General features: G+C 56.2%; 1 protein-coding gene across 1 annotated transcript in view; it reads right to left on the bottom strand.

The window, feature by feature from the left end:
- Nucleotides 1-6295: 6295 nt before the first annotated feature.
- Nucleotides 6296-19285, bottom strand: part of AACS (acetoacetyl-CoA synthetase) — a 62381-nt gene continuing 49391 nt past the window's right edge. Inside the window, exons 13-18 of the mRNA XM_073881306.1 lie at nucleotides 17367-17480; nucleotides 15574-15699; nucleotides 11054-11123; nucleotides 10526-10584; nucleotides 9490-9692; nucleotides 6296-6577 (exon numbers count right to left, since the gene is read on the bottom strand). Of these exons, the coding sequence (XP_073737407.1) occupies nucleotides 6440-6577; nucleotides 9490-9692; nucleotides 10526-10584; nucleotides 11054-11123; nucleotides 15574-15699; nucleotides 17367-17480 (710 nt within the window). The 3' untranslated portion in view covers nucleotides 6296-6439. The remainder of the gene's footprint in view (nucleotides 6578-9489; nucleotides 9693-10525; nucleotides 10585-11053; nucleotides 11124-15573; nucleotides 15700-17366; nucleotides 17481-19285) is intronic.

Here is a 19285-nt window from a genome sequence, read left to right as displayed (position 1 = left end):
CTGAGCCCCCTCCTGCCCACACAGCCCCGCCATCCAGCCAGTCCTGGCCCAGCACAGGGCCTGGGGCGGGGCTCAGATGAGGGGACGGGGGACAGCTAAACATTAACCCAGAGTCTCACAGATTTTCGAAGCCCGGACATAAGATTTCAGAGCTCCACTTTCCAGAGTTTGTGTTATGGAAAAACAGAGCACTTTCTCTCCCCCTCCCCCCACCCAATTTTCTTAATCTGGAAATCCATTCTCGTAGGCACCAGGCCCGGCTTGTTTTCCAGGCAACCTGTCTTTCTGGGGAGGGAAGGGGGAGCAGAGAGAGACAGAGGAGGTTAGGCAGGCTCTCTCCTAGAGAAAGGAGGAGCAAGGGGGGGAAGGGGGAAAGGGCCAGCACCTGTGAAAAGGTGAGAAGAAACAGAGGGGCTGGCTGCCCCCCGTTCCTGAAAGGAAAGCCCCATGCTGCTCTGGGGCCCCCATCCCAGTCCCTGTACCTGAGTATGGCTGGTTTCTGGCAGGGGTCATGTGACCCAAATGGTCCAAAGACCTTCAACACTGGAACTCAGGATGCAACCCCCAGGAGGAAAATCCTCCCCTCTCAGCACTGAGAGGACACAATCCTGGAGCGGGAGGTATCCCGGTTGGCAGAGTAAGAGGAGAAGCCATCTGAGAATGCAGTCAACACAGAGGAAGGTAAAGCTGATACATGGAGACAGGGAACCCTGATGCCGTTAGAGCCCCTGGATCCAGCCACACCTGAAGCTAATCCTGGCACTGGAGTCTTCAAACCTGTGCACTGATTATATCCTTCTATTTGCTCGAGCCAGTTTGGGATGGGGCTTCTGTTCCTTTGTAGCCAACAAAATCCTGAGTCGTGATTGAAAAAAAGAAGTGGGCCCCACAAAGAACTGGACCTCGCCATAAGCAGGTGAAGGGTAAGCGGGAATGCAAGAATGATAAACTCAGAGCCCGGAACATTAAAACTAGGTCCAAGCCAGGTGGGGCTCCTCGACAACCACACCTTTTCACTCCCCTAAAACCCACCCTGACTTGTGACTTAGCCACTTGAGGCAGGGAAAGAAGGCAGAAGCAGGAAAAAGAGGGAGCGCATCCCAAGCAACATGAAGAGGTTTGCAGACCGATCCAGCCCAAAATGAGTTAATGAACAACTGTTGCTCCCCTGGAAGGCATCTAATGAAATTACGAGACCATCCGCTTACTGCTGGGTTGGTCAAGGGTGCGCTCCGACATGATCAACCACAACAGCCGAGCCAGTGCTTGGCTCGTAATGAAGTTTAAACATCATCTTAATAGGCCTTTACTTATTTGCTTATGACGTCTCAAAGACGTGGGGACGAAATGGCAGCAGGCTTTTAGAACTGACGGCAAAGGCAGTCGTGGCCCGGAGAGAAAGAACCGCAGCTCGTCAAAGCCAGCTCAGGCTTCTGGCCAAATCGGACAGGCTCCTTCCAGCCCCGGCGGTGTGTTCAGCACCTATGTGCTCGATGACCCACAGCGGTCCTCGAGTTCTGTGCACAAGGGGTGCTGGGGCCACGGCGAGAGGAGAGAAGACAAAGAGACAGGAGAAAGCTGGAACGTCTTAGCACCCAGCTCCCAATCCAGACCTTGCCTCTGCCCCACCACCCTCTAAGTGCGCATCCACTGATGCCACTGCTGGACTCAAAATCCTCGTGGCTTCCTGGTGGCCCTCGGAACACAGTCCACACTCCACATTCTGCACCGCAGCCCCTCTCCCACTCGGCTCTGTACCCTTTCTCAAAATCAAATGTACTCTTCTCTCCTTTGTTCCTCTGGGTCAGTCCATTGCTTCTTGGGACCGTGGCTCTGGCTCGCTCTGCTATGCCCGCAGGCTGACCTCCCACCTTCTCGCGGGGCATCTTCCCTCGGAGGCCGGGCCTCAGCGCCGTCTCCTTGGAGAGGCCTCAACCATGGTGTCTGGTCAGACCTTCTCTCCTTTCCTTGCTGATCGCCTGCCTTCCTGCCCGACGGGCTCACTCCACGGCACAAGGGGCTCACCACGCTTCGGTGACCACTGGCCCCAGTGACAAACAGGGTACGTTGCTGAAAGAGTAAGTTAGTGCCCGCTCCCCGGCCCTGCAGATACCCAGGAGAAGCCGCTTGACTTGGACACAGAAAGGTGTCCCCAAACTGGAAGGTGCTTGGGACCCAGGCTGAGGGGCGAAGGCGTGAGCAGCTACAGTCGGGCAAGGCAATGTGAGACGGGGAAGTCTCCCGGCTGGCCGCGTGTGCATGGGCGCCAGGCTCGCATCCCTCACCCTGACTGAAAACACAGACGGCTGACGTGTCCAATGCCCTGTTCTTCTGGGTTCGGACAAATGTGTAATGTCAACGCACACACACATGCATGTGTTCACACACAACACATATACACACACGGCCAAAATGTTATAACAGCCAACAAGTTGGCCTCATAAACTTTACAATTTACCTTCAAAATGCAGCCACACAAACACAAGGAAGCATCGCCTTCCCACGCACACGCGCACACGCACGCACACCCTCTCCCCCAGGCAGACTCGCCAGCTGCAGGTCAGGCGTGACCCAGCTGGCGAGCACACTGCCCAGCCTTGCGCAGCTGAGTGCGGTTGTGAGACAAGTGGTCGCTGATGGGCAGGAAGCAGAAGGGAGGGGACTGCAGTGTGAATGCGACCAGCCGGCACGGGTCACAGGGACCAGGCCGCCGTGCAGGGGACAGTGCAGCACCCAGATGGAAGAAGCTCGGGTCACTTGCGCGACCTTGCAGAGCAAAGCCACCTACCCACCCCCACCCCCACCCCCAGGCCACCCATTCACCTTAAAGCTGTTGCAGGGGAAAAACTGTTTCCGTTTGAGCTGGATTGGGGGGGACTCATGATAGCAGCTGAGCCTGTACCCCAGTGACAACCACTTACCCCGTAAATCTGTGTGCGGCTTTCCCTTTGAAGGCCGAAATCCAGAGCTGGGGATGTGGCTGGGCCCTCAAAGGGAGTTCATTCCCCACCTTGCCCTGGGCACCTGAAGCCCAAGGGGAGGGTCTCTCCTGTCCACAAACATCCACAATGACAGTGGGTTAAAAGGTCAAGGAGACACCCTTCCCGAGCCTCGGTGTCTCAGGCCATTTGCTAGGGGCTTGCTAGGGGCTGGGGATCCAGATAAGGGAGCAGATCTGGGGTCCTCCGGGGCTCGGAATGCAGGGAGGGGGCCAGCAGGTGCCCACAGCAAGAGGGGTCGTTCTGAAGCCAGTGCAGAGAAGCATGGCACAAAGGGAGGGTGCGGGGTTGAGTGTCAAGGACCAAGTGACCCAGACACAGTGCTCCAGGGTCCCTAGGATTGTCTGCACAAGCGAGGAGGTGGGGGTGGGCGCGGTCCCCCGCACCCCTGAGAAAGTTCCTGGAGGTGGGAAGACGGACCCAGAGGAGGACAGCTGCTCAGAGGCCCGGCAGCCCCCCGCTGGGCAGCACTGTAGGCCCCCGTGCTCCTGGCAAAGCTGGGGACTCAGGTGTGGTGGGGAACTGGGGGGATGGGGAAGAGACCCGGGGGGGGGGGTAAAACCTGCAGGCATCGCAAAGGGGAAGGCAGCTGACCAGAGGGTGCTTTCAGGGCAATACTTGGGCCAAGGCACATCATGGGAGAGCCCGCACCGCGGGCGTTCGAGGGCTGTTGTTCAGATCATCTGGCTCTCGTTAATGAAGTTTGTCCCGCGCAGCTTATTAATACAGATGTGTGGGCTTGGCCAGCCTGGGGGTCTGGCTGGAACTGAAAGGGCATGCAGTGAAGCCTGAACAACGCCTCTGGCAAGTCAGTGCGACGTGGGCTCCGAGCCCCCTGCGGAGTCGGGCCCAAGTCCCAGGAGGGAGGCTGGCAGGCCAGTCCCACAGGGGGGACAAGCTCAGCCCAGGGTCAGTCGACAGCCAGGGGTCCCAACCGCCCAGCTCTTCCAGCACGGGGCTCACAGCTCCTGATGACCACTCTCCCGTCTTCCTCAGCAGCAGGACCCGACCGTGTTTGCAAAGTGAGGGGGGCAGAGTAAGGCCCCCAAACATGCCCCGGGAAGATGTTAGGTTCTGTGGCCAAGAGATTTAAGGCGGCACATGGAAGTGAGCCTGCGAATCAATAGATGTTAATGATCCTGGATTACTAGAGTGGGACCATCGTGATCACAGAGGTCTTATGTGTGGAAGTGGGGGGCAGGAGGCACTGCAGGCTCTGGGGATGGAGGGATGAGCCAGCAGTCATGGATGAGGGCACCTCTGGAAGCTGGAAAAGGCAAGGAACACTCTCCCCTGGAGCCTCCAGGAGGAACGCAGCTGGCCCGCACCTTGACTTTAGCTCAGGGAGATCTGCATCAGGCTTCTGACCTCCAGAACTGCAATAAATCTGTGTTTTAAGCCACTAAGTTTGTGGTAATTTGTTACAGCGGCAACGAGAAACAAACGCGACAAAGGTGACAGGTCCTGTTTAAAAACGCTCACACAGGGCGCCTGGGTGGCTCAGATGGTTAAGCGTCTGCTTTCAGCTCAGGTCATGACCCCAGAGTCCTGGGATGAAGCCCCGCATCGGGCTCCCTGCTCCGCAGGGAGCCTGCTTCTCCCTCTGCCTCTCTCTCTCTCTCCCTATCTCTCACGAATAAATAAAACCTTTAAAAAAAGAAAATAAAATAAAAGAAATAAAAACGCTCAGATGTCCAGACACCCTTGCCGCTAGGGGTGGCCATGTGGCCCACGTCAGGTCACATAGGTACTAGCAGAGGCCCACGGGGAGCCACTGTTTGGCTGATGAAGAGGGGACAGACCGGAGAGAGGGGGCCTTCTGCCCCTGACCCAGCCCTCTCGTCACTTCCTGCTCCTTCCTGCCGGGAACATGATGGAAGGTGAGAGGCGGGGCGGCCGCAGACGGGGGATGGTGGAGCTCAGATGGGCACTGCTCATCCCACAGTCACGACCCAGGCCCCGGGTATGCGCCTGCCTCCGCCTTCCCAAGACGGGAGAGAAAGTAGCCCCGCCAAACGAAGCCTGGATTCTGTGACGCCATCCCAGCGACATACGGTTCTTGTGATGACAGAGCTTGTGGTCCGGGTACCTGGCTGCTTGGAACCAGGGGGAAACCCAGGGTAAGCACAGGCCTCCCCTCCGGGGAGCTGGCTTCATGGTGAAAAGTCCCCGCTGGTCACCCAGTCACCCGGGGCCCAGAAATGTCCCACCTGCATGGCCAAACACCCCCCCCCCAGGGCGCAGCCCCCAGCTGGCCCCTCAGCACAAGCAGCTTCGGACACGGATCCAGTCACCCCTCCAGAGAAAAGGCCAGCACGTCGCACACACAGATGTGTGCACATAAATGTATATATGCAGACGTTTATTGCATAAATTCCTCATAGTGCTTTCCCCCTGTATTTGTATAATCCAGAAGAAGAGGGATTCGAAAAAGGTTTTCATTGTGCTCAGTTTTTAAAATTACAAAAACGAACATGAGGATTACAGGAATTCGTTAACGTGCTGAACTGAGAATACAAACGAACTGCCCAGTGATCTAACCCGTGACTCAATTTACAGCTGCTGAGAACACAGCTTCCACATGAGGTTCCAAGAGCCCCCGGGGAGGGGAGGAGCAGCGAGGCCATGTCCCCTGAGGCCAGGCAGCTCCGACGCGGGAGGACCCGTGACCGCTGCCCAGGCGGCCAGCCGATTCCCCGAAAGCAACTCCACCCCGCAGGGCGGACATCCAGTTTTCAAGCGCCCACACACACCGGATAACGAATGTTACAACATTTTTAAATCATTTGAAGTCCATGAAATAAGGAGACCCTGTTAAAGCACGAAACCCACGAGCTGTCAAGCGGGAGCTTCTGCTCGCCAGGCAGGGCGGTCTGGTGGGCACGACACGCGGCTGCACCAGGACCCGCAGGAGTGGTCGGTCGCCGGGGACCAGTCCACGTGCCACAGCAGACGGCCAGTCCCTAAGGGATGACAGCCAGAGCCAGGAGACCCACGGAAAAGGGAGACACAGATTTACACCTGAAGAGAGCAAAGGGGACTGACTACAGGCCCAAGGCTGAAGGCAAGATCGCTCCTCAGAGGGGCGCCGCCGCTGCCAGAGCGCCAGCCAACGCGGGAAGCGTGGCCGTGACCATGGCTGTCAGCCACAACCATCCACGCACAGGTGACCCCCGGCTCCTCGCAGCGCGTGCAAGAACACTTGTACAAAGACACACACTCCCTAAGCCTTGCCACACACACAACCAAATGCTCCCTTTCGGCCTCTGAAGGTCAGGACGTGACCCGGGAAGAACATGGGGAAGCCACCAGACGCAACTGCGGGACAGACATGACTTTCCTCCCAGCCTGTGGACACTTGCCTTCCCAAAGTAACGTCCTGAACCCACGGAAGTCACAGCACAGATGTGAGTGGCAGGGTGCCGACGAGCCGGTCCGACTCAGAAGTCCTGCAGCTCGGGGATGTCCCGGTACAAATCCAGGGTCTCGGGGTTCGAGAAGGCCCCCCGGTGCTCCACGCCTTTTCCAGCGATGATCTGTTTCACAGCCACTTCCACTTTCTTGCCGTTGAGGGTGTACTGCCAGGGAGGGGCGGACGAAAGAAACACAGCGCTGAGTCTCAAGGGGAAGAGAGCCCTCAGCTCCCGGGTCCAAGCATGTGCAAACCGCGGACCGACCGTGCAAACCGCAGACGGAACGTGCAAACTGCGGACCGAATGTCCAAACCGCGGACCTGCAGACCGAACATGCAAACCGCAGACCGAAAGTGCAACCACAGACCAAACATGCAAACCGCGGACCGAACGTGCAAACCACGGACGGAATGTCCAAACCGCGAACCCATGGACAGAACATGCAAACCGCGGACCGAACGTGCAAACCGCGGATGGAACGTCCAAACCGCGAACCCACAGACCGAACATCCAAACCATGGACCGAACAACCAAACCGTGGACCAAACGTGCAAACCACAGACCCGCAGACCGAACGTGCAAACCACGGACTGAAGGACCAAACCACGGAACAAACCAACCAAACCGAAGGGCCAAACCACAGAACAAACGTCCAAACCGCGGACCGAACGACCTCGGCCTGGAGCCAGCCACGCAGGTGCGCCAGGGAGGGGGCCTTCCACCCGGTGAGCAGGTGGCACTTGGATCACTGCATCTGGGGGATTGTGGGCTGATTCCCTAAGCCCAGTTGCCTCCTCGAGCATGAAGGGGGGTCCAGCACCTCTCCCTGCCGGGAGGACAGGGCTCCAGGGGGCTCACACACGGACAGCTCTTGCAAGTGCCTCACTGTCAGACTGTTTCTATTTCGTCAGTTAGACTGACTTCATTACCCTTCTCTGTACCATAAAGTCGGGCCATCAGCATCATGTCAGCAGCAGGCTGGCTTCTGCCACCTCGTCACCATCAACTGGCCATCGAGCCTCGTCCATGAGCCTCACCAAGCTTCCCCCAAATCTTCCCTCAGAACCGTTCATCAGGTCGGGATGGGGTACTACTTTCCTCACAGCCAGACTCCTTCCAAACGTTCAAAGCTCCCCCTAAAATCTGTGGCCCGCATGTTCCGCCTTTGATCCCCGTGCCTCTGGTGGCAGGGCGGGTGTCTGGGGGCAGGGGACTCAAGGGCAGAGACCTTAAGGAAAACGGTGGTGCCCTGATCTCTCCTCCACGGGCACTATTTTTTTTTTTTTAACCTGAGATGTAATTAAAATTCATTCATTTGAAAAACTCGGGCGATGTGTGAACTAATTAAGGATCTAAGCGCTAGCTTCCGAGGGACTGCCTGTCATGTGGGTGTTAGCCCCTCTCGCCCCGAAATGCAAGAGTCTCATGCAACTGTATGGGCTTGTTAGCTTTACACAAAAGCTCCAAGAACGGCTCAGGGGAGCTAATAATTTATATCTTCCATCAGCTGACAAAAGAAAGAAGACCACGTTTCAGAAGAAATCCCGCTACTGCTTCCTCTGGTGAGGAGGGTGGCAGGGGAGGCAGAGAGCCCCCCACCCCGCCGCCGGCTGCTGCTCGGGCCTTCCTGGGGCATACACGTCATGCTGCCTGCCGCTGGGATGGGCCAGGCGTCTCAGCTGTGAGCAGGGACAAAGATGTGCTGGGGTCAGGGCAGTTGTGGCTGCCTGGGGCCTGTCGGCCTCGCAATTCCCCAAGTGTCCCAAGTCTCCTTGGCCGGGCCACCCCCACCCCAGCGCACGACACACGGGGCCACCCCAAATCCATTAGTTCAGATCAGGAGGATCTGAAAACACAAGGGCCTTGAAAAATCTCAGGGAGCCCTGGAGTGACTTCCCAACCCAACCAGACAGCAGAGACAGCACCTGGGGAGAGCGGGGGCTGACAGCGACCCGAGCACCACGCTGAGGACAGAAAGACGGGCCACCATTTCCTGCATCTCTCGGATAAACCGTGCCACTAATCTCATGAGCACACACAGTTGGGGGATAGCCCTTCCAGCAGCAAAGGACACACGTCCTGTTTCAACAAAAGAAAGCCAAGGGGAAAATCAAACTCTCGTGCTCCAAAATATTCGAGAAGCAGACAGAACTGGTTCACTGAAGGAAAGCTTTAGGCCCTCAGCAGAAGACAGTAAATATCATGGACTCAAGAAGTGCCTTCCCTCCCTGCGAGAGCCACGGTCCCCAGAGTCACCAGGAGTCAGCAACCGAGAGAGACAGAGAGAACTCCCAAGCTTGAGACAGTTCCTGTGCATAACCAAAATTTAAAAGAAGCAGGTAGACAGGGGAAGTCCCGGCCCTGCTCGGGGCAGCATCAGAGCTGTCTCCCATGGGGGCCCAGTCAGCAGGCTCTGCGCTGTGTCCCCGTCAGAGAATCGCTGTTCTGCAGACTTCCGTACACCCTGGCTGGTCTGTGCACTCAGCCCACCCTGTGCACACACGTGTGCACGTGCACACGGCAGCCTCTCTTCTCAGCTGATATTCGCCTTGGGAGCAGTCCAAGTTAAAGCTGAGATCCAATCTGGGCGCCCCTCCTCCCCCACTCAGAACCTAAACAAAGTAGAAGGGGAGCAGCTTTCTGGAGACATGCCTCTAAATAGATTCGACTCTTCTTTCCACAGGCAAAACTTAAAATTAAAAGGCAAGAGCAACAGCACCCCAGCGGCTCTTTAAAAAGTTAAAATTAATTTTCTCATTAATAATTTTAAGAACACACTAAAACCACACCGGGGAAAAGCCCGTTGGATGCACAGGGCTGGGCCTGCCTAGCCTCTGAACACAGGTATTTAGCAGAAGTTACTTTACATACAATTCAGGAAGGGTTAACAAAAAAAAAAAAAAAAAGGAGAGATGTTGGGGTAAAAAAGATGGGGTTGCCAGGCAACGCAGACAAACTATATATAAAGCAGAACAAGCTTCTAGATGAGTCTCTGCGTGTGGGGGCTCTCGGGGGGATGAGGGTGCTCCGGTTGCTGCTGCCCGGGGGCAGGAGCCCGAGCCCGGCGGCCGACCTACCGGAATGCCCTTGGTCTCCAAGATGAGGCTGGGCACGTGCCGTGCGGACAGGCCGACGCGGATAGCATTGCGGATGCTCTTCACCAGTTCAGGCCCGAACGTGTGGCCAGAAGCCATCTTCAGGAAGAGGAGCACCCTCTCCTCCCCATCCTTGTTGTACTGGGGGACACAGAGGCTGTCCATCACCTCCTCGAAGGCCTCCACTGCAGACACAGGGGAAGGGGCCACATCTCGCACCGGCCCACCATGGCCGGTGAGGAAGGAGGGGGAAGCCAGCCGCCCGAGCCTGCTGGGGACAGCTGCCTCTCCTCCACCCTCCTGGGAAGAGCCCCTCAAGGCGAACAAGCAGAAGAACGCCCATCACTGGCAAGGGTCGGAGCTTTAGCTTGAGCTGCAATGGTCGATGTGTTTGTAAGAAGCCAAACACAGGCCTTACTCGCTTAATTACAAATTAATTTAAAAATAAAAAGGCAGCAAGTACCAGTGGTGGGGACTCCACTGGTGGGAGGAACAAAGGCCGGAGGCAGACAGATCAGGACTTCTCCATCCTGGCCACACAAACAACCCTGACATGACATCTGTAGGAAGCCACCTCCTACAGAGGCTGACTTTGGGGCCTGGGTGGGGCATTTTAAAGGCCCACGGATGACTCTACACTGCAGCTGTGAGGCCCACTGTCTGCATGTGGTGTCCCGAACGGTGCCATGTGACCTCCAGGAATCACACAACCTCTCTGTGCTTCTCCTTCTTCACCCGTAAGGACGAGACACAATTAAGCAACCCAAGGTTGCTCACTGTGAAGATAAAATGTAATGGAACAGGGATGGGCCTCTGAGGCTTTATGGCTACAAGCAATGTGGATGAGGTACGTTCTAGAAAGAAGGACATGTTCTCACAGCCTCTGAGGCAAATGGGCTGGAGTTATGCCAAAAGGCGGGCTCTTTGGAAAGCAGGCTCTGGGGCTCCCTCTAGGACACACCCTCCTTCCTTCCTGGATGACTTGAGAATAAATCGAGGAGAAAGGGAAAATACGTACCGATGTTATAGATTTCCGAACTGCCGAATCGCACTCCGTTGGGGTTGAGCGTGCCATCGCTGGAAAGAGACACAAGGTCACGAACACACAGCGGGTCCTGAGTGAGGCACGTCACCCGGGGGGCGGGGGCAGTTACCCCCTTCCCACACGGGAACACTGGGTCCAGTCATGAAGGCTCCCCCGCCCCCCCCGGCTCCTTATCCCCACTGGTCACCTTCTCTCTCTAACTCCAAGCCAGACAACAAAGCAGTCCCCTTTGTGTGGAAACACCTGTCACCCCCCTGCCCCTTCCCACCCGTATAGGCATGCCGTGCGCCCAATACCCACACACTCCCCGTTCTGGAAGGGCCATTGCTACCGTGGACGGACACACCTTTGCCACAGGCCCACCACCCCACTCTGGGCACAGAAATGTGGATCAGGCCCAGACCTGGCCTTCGGGGAGCTGACGCGGGATGCCTCCTGTCCCTGCCTGGATGCCCCGGGAAAGGGGGCTCCAGGGAAGAGAAGCCCTCTAAAGACCCTCACCTCCGGCCCAGCATGATGATGCCCCCAGTCTTGGGGTTGATTCTGCAGTAGTCGCCATGCGCCCAGACACCTGCAGGGAGGCAGAGGTGCTCAGTTACCCCAAGGAGAAGGGGTCCTGACCAGCTGCCTGGACAGATGGCCACGGCAGGCAGGACAGTAACGGGATGCTCGTCAACAGACACGACTGAGGCACAGAAACAGGTATGGAATGGGGCTGGGGCCCAGGGGTAGAAGTGGCCTAGACCATTCCCGCCCCCAGGAGCACAGCGTCTAGCAGGGGCCCCTGTGCGCCCAGTTCTGACACGCACCAGCACACAAGAGAACGCCACTCCTTCAGGCGCCAACGAGGGCCTCACGAATTCCCGGGGTTGGGACCAGCCCCGGCAGGGAGGGTGCGAGAGGCGGCCAGGGAAGGTCAACGGGAGATTTGGGAGCAGGCCCTCTGAGTGAAGGGTAGAAACTACAAGGCACGCTTTAGGAAGACAGGGTTGTCTGGGACAGCGAAGGGGGCTAGTCTGGTGGGGCTGGGCCATTCTTGGAATGGGATAACAGCAGCAGCGCGACCAGTGGGAAGCTACTAGAGGCCCGAGCGAAGGCACAAGCCGTGTGCACAGAGCTAACTGGCTGGTAAAACCCAGGGGACAAGGAAGGCAGGGGAATGGGGTGGGGTGGGGGCAGGGATCAGAGGTGACCCTGAAACCAATCACCTGCACCATCCCCGTGTGGCCTAGTGTGCAGCTGGGGCCTGGGATGGCGACATTCCCAGGGAGGCCCTCGTCTTGGCATACAGCAAAGCTAATATCCCCAGGGATCAAAGCGCCAGCCTTGGCCACCTCCTCCACCGGCACGGAAGAGGAAAGAGAAGTCACACCTCAAGGGAATTGCCAAGGGAGCAATTAAACCAGCCAGAAGCTTCCTCCTGCCGCCAAAGGCAGTGACCCTGATCAGTCGCATGAACGGAGGCCAAAAGGGTGTGAATGACGGACAGCACATCCCCCTGGCTCTCGGCCACCCGGAAGTCATTTCCCCAGGGGCAGCCTGGCCTCCTGAAATGAGCCCCAAGACCCTGCGGCCCAGAAAGGGCATCTGAGAGCACCTCCTTCCCTGCAATCCTGGAGACACTCCCTGGCTGGAGGTGTGAACCGCGTCCGCTTGCACCTGCCCGGGAGGCGCCACCCGTGACAACATACTGCATTCATTTATCCCCTTGCTCATTCACTGTCACGAGGAGACGGCACGAGCAGTGACTAAGACTCCTGCCCAGATGAAGGCCAGGACATCTGTCCATCTGGAGGTAGTGTGGTCCTTGGGAGGCAACTTGGGAACGAAGGGCCTCCTGAGCTCATTTCTTCTGGTGCAAAAGAGGGCTGCAGGCCTCCAGGTCCTTCTCCCCTCCTCGCCATGCCAAAGGCAGAAACCCCTTCCTCCTGATGGGACTTGCAAAAGACTCATGTACACAAACAGGGGAAAAGAATCATTCCCAAGACTGCAAGCGATACGCCAAGTTTCTGCAGAAGCATATCTGACAGCTACTCTGAACACCGGGCTTACAGACGCCATGTGGGGGGAAACAGGGCTGCAGACACGGCCACAGGGCACGTCCCACCCGCCCGCCCCCAAGTCCTTTCTCATCCAGGGACCGGGCGCCCGCCCCCCACACAGTCTGGGTTGTGCAGAGCCGGCTCTCCCAGGAGTTTGACCATGAACGCAAGGCCCTGGAAATGGAGACAAAACGGAAGATGCAAATGCACCCTGAAGGAACTGTCATTTGTGAAAATACAATGAAGCACTTCCACCTCGTACAATCCAAAGTCGGGAGAAAAAATTCACACAGGGCGGGTGGCTCTGCTGCCAGGTGGTCACGGCAGAGAAATGCAGGCTTCCCTGCAGGTTTCCGTGCCCCCAGCCAGCAGTTCCAGCTGTGCTCACCACATTGGTTCCTTCCGCCCCCTTTCAGCGACAGCACGCCAGCGCGACAGGGGAGACCCAGCCTTGCTCTGGCTTTCCTCCTGGAGGAAATCTTCTACGGTGAGCATGTGTTTTTGGGCATGAGAGAATGATGGCATGGCTTTCCACATCTGTAGATGCGCCATCGTGAATAAACCGCACACGCTTCTCTTATGGAAGGACCTAGGACTCCAGCAGTTACGACTCGGGGCGTCTTCCCACTTTGAACTCTTCTGATGTGGGCTGAGGGAAACTTTGGCTGTCTCCATGTCATCAAGCTCAAAGTCTTGACAGTTGGTGGGCAGGTCTGGCCTCCTGAGTGGACTGTGTCCTGCACTTATCTGGACCCATTTTATTTCCCTTTTTGCCTTGGCTGCCAGGAAACTCAGAGCTGAAATCATTGCTTTGTAGAATCAGAATGGTCTAAATCTTCCTTCAGTCTGCTTTTAATTTCTCTTTTAATTTTTACTAGGTTTTTAAAAATGATAAGATATAAAGAAAAGCAAGACAGTTCATAATTCCCCCACTCAAATAACCCTTTGTTGTGCATTTATTCACAGACTTACACACACACACTTCCTTTTCAAAGTTGATACAAAAGAGAGAGATACTGTTCCCTCTGCTGAACTTCTTCTTTTTGCTTACTGATTTCTTGGATCTCACTGCCTGCTTACATTTTCACCTGGCCTAATGATGTCGATGTCTGTGAGTTTGCTTCCTGCTACAGAAACGACAACCTTGGCCTCCAGCTGTTTCCTTTAATCACCAATTCCAGTACAGTGTCAGAATGTCCCAGTGGTGGGGCATGGACAGTCAGGTTCTCTCTGTCCCTCCCACCCACAACCAACAGCTTCAGAGTCCCATTATCTTAATTGCTTTCCTCCTTCTGTACTGGCTCATATACCTCCCCCTACTCTCAGAAAGTATCTGAGGAAACTACTTATAAAACCGACTGCATGATGAGATTCTTTAAAGAGAATCAGAAACCCTGCCCTGGGGGTAGAGGACTGCTACAACCAAGCAATGATTTCAACTCTGAGCTTCCTGGCAGCCAAGGAAAATTGGAAATATAACAGGTCACAAAATATGTGTTTTCTCCAAGAGGGAATACCAGAAGTTCAAAAAAAAAGAAAGACTCTGAAATCAATCCTGAGACATTTATCGTGTAAACCCTGTATACGTAACAAGTTCTAGGAAAGACAGTTTCCAAAGACCAATGGGCAGTATTGCAGAAGACAAGAGACGGATTTCTTAGATGAATCCTCCAGCTGAGATTCTACTCTCTTCCTAAGACAGGAGCCCCTGCCCTGTCCTTCAGGGTCATCTGAGGAACGCTTCTCTCTCTCTCTAAGCTCCCTCTATCCCGCCTCACGCCGTCTGGGCAGCTGCATGCTGGCAGGACCCAAGGTGGGGCTTAAGTACGGCAGGTACCCAGTGGAGACCAGGCCACATCTGGGGTGCTCCTCCAACGCCCACGTGGGGGTGCGATGCCAGATTCGGTGGTTTTTATGTGGGACGTGCAAACGTGCAAAGCCAGGCGGAGAAACGGTAGGGGTCCACAGCAAATTCTGCCCCCGACGGCCACCTGCCCTTCTCTGATCCTCCACATGCAGTTAACGCAAAATCAAATTACCTTCCTAGAGACCGAAGAAAGCAAACACTTGGAAAAAACCACTCTGGGGCAGAGGGCTTGCTACACTGTGACTGGCAGAGCTGCGCCAACTCGCGCCTGCTGACAAAGGAAGGTAAGGGCAGACGGGAGTCCGAGCTTGAAACAAAACACTTCCCTGCTCGGGGGCAAGGCGCCACTCGGAAGATGGAACGCGAGGGTGTCAGTCTGTGTGAGAGAGACAGGCAGGTTGTAAATCATCCCACTGCCAAAGCACTCCTCCTCCAATACTCCCGTGAGGACCGGGTGAGGGTGCACGCACGGCAGAGAGGAAGAGCCCCAAGCCAGATTGCTCCTGAACACGCTGTTTCTGTCCGAACTGGCAGGCACAATCCTGGGTAGGTGTGCGGCCCGCAGCCCTCCCTCGGGCAAACCGGTGCTCGTGCCGGCCCCCCGCAGCCGCACACGGGGCCCAGGGGCGCTGCGCACAGAGGCTGGTTAAGCATAAACCGCCCCACGGGCGCCCAGGTGGCTCAGCCGGTTGAGCATCTGCCTCTTGGTTTTGCTCAGGTCCTGATCTCAGGGCCATGCTCTCAGGATCCTGAGATCTCCTGCATTGGGCTCCACACTCAGCAGGGAGTCTGCTTGAGATTCTCTCTCCTTCTCCTTCTCCCTCTGGCCCTCTCCACCCACACTCATGCACTCTCTTTCTCTCTCAAATAAATAAAATCTTTAAAAAAAGGAAGAAACTAACCCAGACTCCAGTTTCACATGATAGCTTCAAGCTGAATGTGACAAGATACTGACCCGACATTCATTCTCACCCCACCGGCAGAAGGAGCTGTGAGCGGCAGGGGGGGGGGGGGTGGGGGGGTGCGGGGGGGAGGTCCAGAACCAGACCCTGAAGGCCCAGCCCCAGCGGAGTCTGGGCAGCTCTGTCTGCATCCCCGACAGACCGACCTACCTGGGAATCTGGAGAAATAGGCCTTCCTGTACTTGCTCCCATTCTCATCGTTCCAGAAGCACGTGGGCTGGCAGGGGATCGGCTTGGTGCACACCAGCTCACCACTCTCTCCCCAGATTGCCTTTCCTGGTTCAGGAAGAATGAAAAACTAATGTGACCACACACAGCAGCCACACACCGTGGTGCATACTCACGCTCTCCGTCGCTTACACACCCTACTTGGGAATGACCCCCAGTGACCTTCCCTCCCGACTCCCCCAAACCCCTCTTCTAAAGGAAATTTATCTTTCCCACATGTGTATTAATACATTCACTCCATCAACACGTGTCTCTGAACAACACAGTCATCCCGCGTGTTTCCAAACTGCGCAAACGGCATCGTGCTGCGTGCGTCCAGCACCCTGCTTTGCTCTCCCAGCGTGGGGTCGGGGTGATTCGCTCATCGGCTACACGCTGCTCCAGTTCATCTGTTTTCACTGCTTATAAGTCTTCACGTGCGATTGTGGCCATTTATTCCTCCTAAAGGGGAAGCTCTACTGTTCCCAACTCTGTTCCCTGCTGCAAACATGCTACCACGAACACACGTGCACGCCTCTCCTTGCTCATACGGGCAAGTATCTCCCAGGAATGGGATTCCTGCACCACCGGGTCCCAACCTATCCTCACCTTCACTCACTACTCCCGACTTGCAGGCTAAGGGGGTTGCACCGAGTCCCACTTGCTCCACAGGGCACGCGGTCTCCAGCCCCGGGCACAGCACAGGCCGGGGAAGCCGAGGAGAGAAGGCAGCACAGCATCCCTCCCAGTGAGTGGGCCCATTTATCCAGCACCTTTCACAGCACGGCACCGCGGGTCTCGCACTGAGAAGTCACCATCCCACCGTGCGTCCTGGGAGGCTCGAGTTTCCGCATTTCCTTTACCTGGCCCAGCTCATCCCACCCCACAGAACCCCCGAGATAGAGGACAGACAGACATCTGGAAGCTGAAGAGACGGCCATTGGTTTCTCTCCGCCAGGAGCATCTCCCCCCGACCAGGCCACAGAATGTAGCAGTGACCAAGACCAAGAGAAATCGTTCGGGCGGTGGGGAAGAAAACAGATATATGGGGCCGAGAACTTTTTGTGAGCACCAGGGAAAAGTCCTCTTCTGAAAGTAAGAACTGATTTTCGGAAAGGTCTCTGGCAACATTTTCAGTGAACTAGAAAGAGAGCTCCTTCCTGTGCTATCCAGACTTACAGCCCCTAACCTGGTGGAACCACCATGGCTGACGTCTCTCCCTCTTCCTCACACAAACTCCCCATTCACTCTGCCCAGTTAAAATAACAGTGGCTACAGGGCAAATTTGTACAGTGCACACACCACATGCCAGGCCAGGCCCTGTTAGGTGCTGGAGATACAAACAGGCTTTGCTGATTTACCAATAGCCACTAAGAGGCTACAAAGCAAAAGCTCGCCCTGAGACTGTCAGAGAGGCCAACCTCCAGCTCCCTCACTGGGTCCGGGTCAAGGTGTCAGACCAGCAGGGCAGTGGGGCTGCCTGAGCAGTGTCTCTGGGGTTTGGGCACCGGGAGAACAACGGCCCCCCTGCAGTTCCTGAACACAGCTCTCCACTGTGCTCCCGCCCGACACTGACTGTTGAGGCGGGCAGGCCGAAGGGGGCTGGGGACGGGGAACCGGGTGGGTGGCTAGAAGTGAGCTGGGCCGCCCCTCTCAGGGCAGTTACACATCCGAGTGCTTCCGAGCTACCAGTCACGCCCAGACACAGAAAGGAAGACGGTTAGTGAAGCCATCACCTTCCTCGTTCCAGGCTTCCACGGCCATGCCCAGGTTCCGGGCCTGAATCTCCCCTTTATACACAGGAATAGAAAAATTCTGGCCCATGAAGCAGGAGATGATGTCAGTGCCACCTGCAAACAAAGGAAAAGGAGATCCAAAATTCAGAAGACAGACAAATAGCCTCGTTTTTTACTGTGAACACCAAAGGAAGAAGACCCTAAAACACAGGTATCACTACTCTTTCTCCAGGTAAATACTGAAAAATCCACGGACAGTTAGTGCTTCTTTTCAGGGAGAAATGGGGAAGATGATTTAGAAATTGCAGCAAACCACCCATGTCTGAGTGATTTATTTTTTGACCGAGCCTTCCTGCTGGATAAGAGACAAAATAAATGACCTCTTGTGGTCACAATGAAATTCGAGACTCGGGCTCACGGAAAATGGAAGCTTCGCCCATTAGCTCTACCCCACAGGCACTGCTTGGGCAGATGGCTCACACAGAGGCCCTCTGCTGTGGCTGGAGGAGCCGCACCCTTGGGGTCCGTGCAGGCTGGGTCTCAGATAGGAAAAACGCCGATGCCGGGAAGGAGCTCAAAAGGGAATCAGATCCTGAGAGGCACTGAGAGGAACGGCAGGAGCCCCCAAAGCTAGACCCACTGCTGCCAACGACTGTCCCTTCACTCAGGCACTTGGGGCGGGAAGGGACCCCAAGGGGGACGTGAGCACACAGAGCCGGCTTCCTGACTCCAGCGACTCCTCTGCATACGTGTGTGTGTGCACGCGTGTGTGTGCCGGGGAACATGCCCCCGTAACTGAAGCAGCAGTCCCTCCTTCACCGTGGCCGGCGCGCGCGACCCAGGGTGGAGGGCGCTCGAGAGCCACGTAAGACATCTGGATGCTTCCAGCAACCAGCAGGCTTTCATCCTGGCCTCGACTCGAAACTGATTGTACTTCTTCCCTCAGACAGAGGCTGGAAGTGTGATGTCCCCTCTGCCTTCTCCTGACACCTCGGGTCACGGCAGGTGTGCCCCATGAAAATGAGAACCACGCTCATCTCAGTGGCCGGCAAGGACTGACCAGCGCTCCAGGCCCCAGGGAGGTGTGAGCGCTGCCCCCCGAGGCTTCGGATGCTCTCTAGGGGACGCTGGGATGCGCACAGCACCAGCCCAGGGCTGAGGGTCCGACAGCACCGGGTCAGCCAGCAGTACCACTCAGACATATTTCCCGAAGCTTCTGCAAAGCAGCATTCTGGGCAGGTAATACGTCTGGCTCTCGCTTGAGACAAGACCCAGAACTCTGGGAGGGTGAGGAGTGGATGTGGATCCCTGCCACCTGGCCGGAGACCCTCTCCACAGACAACCTTCTCATGCACACAGGCCACCTCAGACACACTATTCCTGCTTCCCCCCCCCCCCCCCCCCCCCCCCCCCCCCCGCCCGCCGCCCCCGGAGTATCTTGAAGAGTGTTTTGTGTCAGAACAGGAGAGCTATTATGTTTCCAGGACCCGCAGCATTCCACAGAGTGATACACAGGCAGAAAACATTGATAGATGTCACCTGTCACGAGGCCAATGACCCCACTAAATAAATGGCCAGAGCCCCAGCAGGTCCGCCTACTCGGCGGGCAGCATTCATATGGAAAGGCCCCTGGAGGCCACATGGTAAAATCCATCCCTTTTAAAGGCAGGCAAACTGAGGTTCAGAAGGAAAGGGGATGTCCCAAGGCCACTCTCAGATGCTGGCGGGACCCCAGCCCTCCCTGCCCACCAAAACAGCTCGAGACACCCAGCCTCAGGCCACGGGTCCAGCTGGAAGGCGGACGGCTGGCAGGGCAGCCTCGGGCTTCAAGCACATCACACGGCATCTTTTAAAGATGTGTTTTCAGAAAAATAAATTAAAGTCATCTAAAGATTCTGATGAGCTATGACAGAATTAAC

The sequence above is a fragment of the Callorhinus ursinus genome, unplaced genomic scaffold (assembly GCF_003265705.2).
Source record: "Callorhinus ursinus isolate GAN/ISIS: 27379988/994484 unplaced genomic scaffold, GSC_fseal_2.0 scaffold41, whole genome shotgun sequence".
NCBI lineage: Eukaryota > Metazoa > Chordata > Mammalia > Carnivora > Otariidae > Callorhinus > Callorhinus ursinus.
This window is presented reverse-complemented; position numbering and strand designations above follow the sequence as displayed.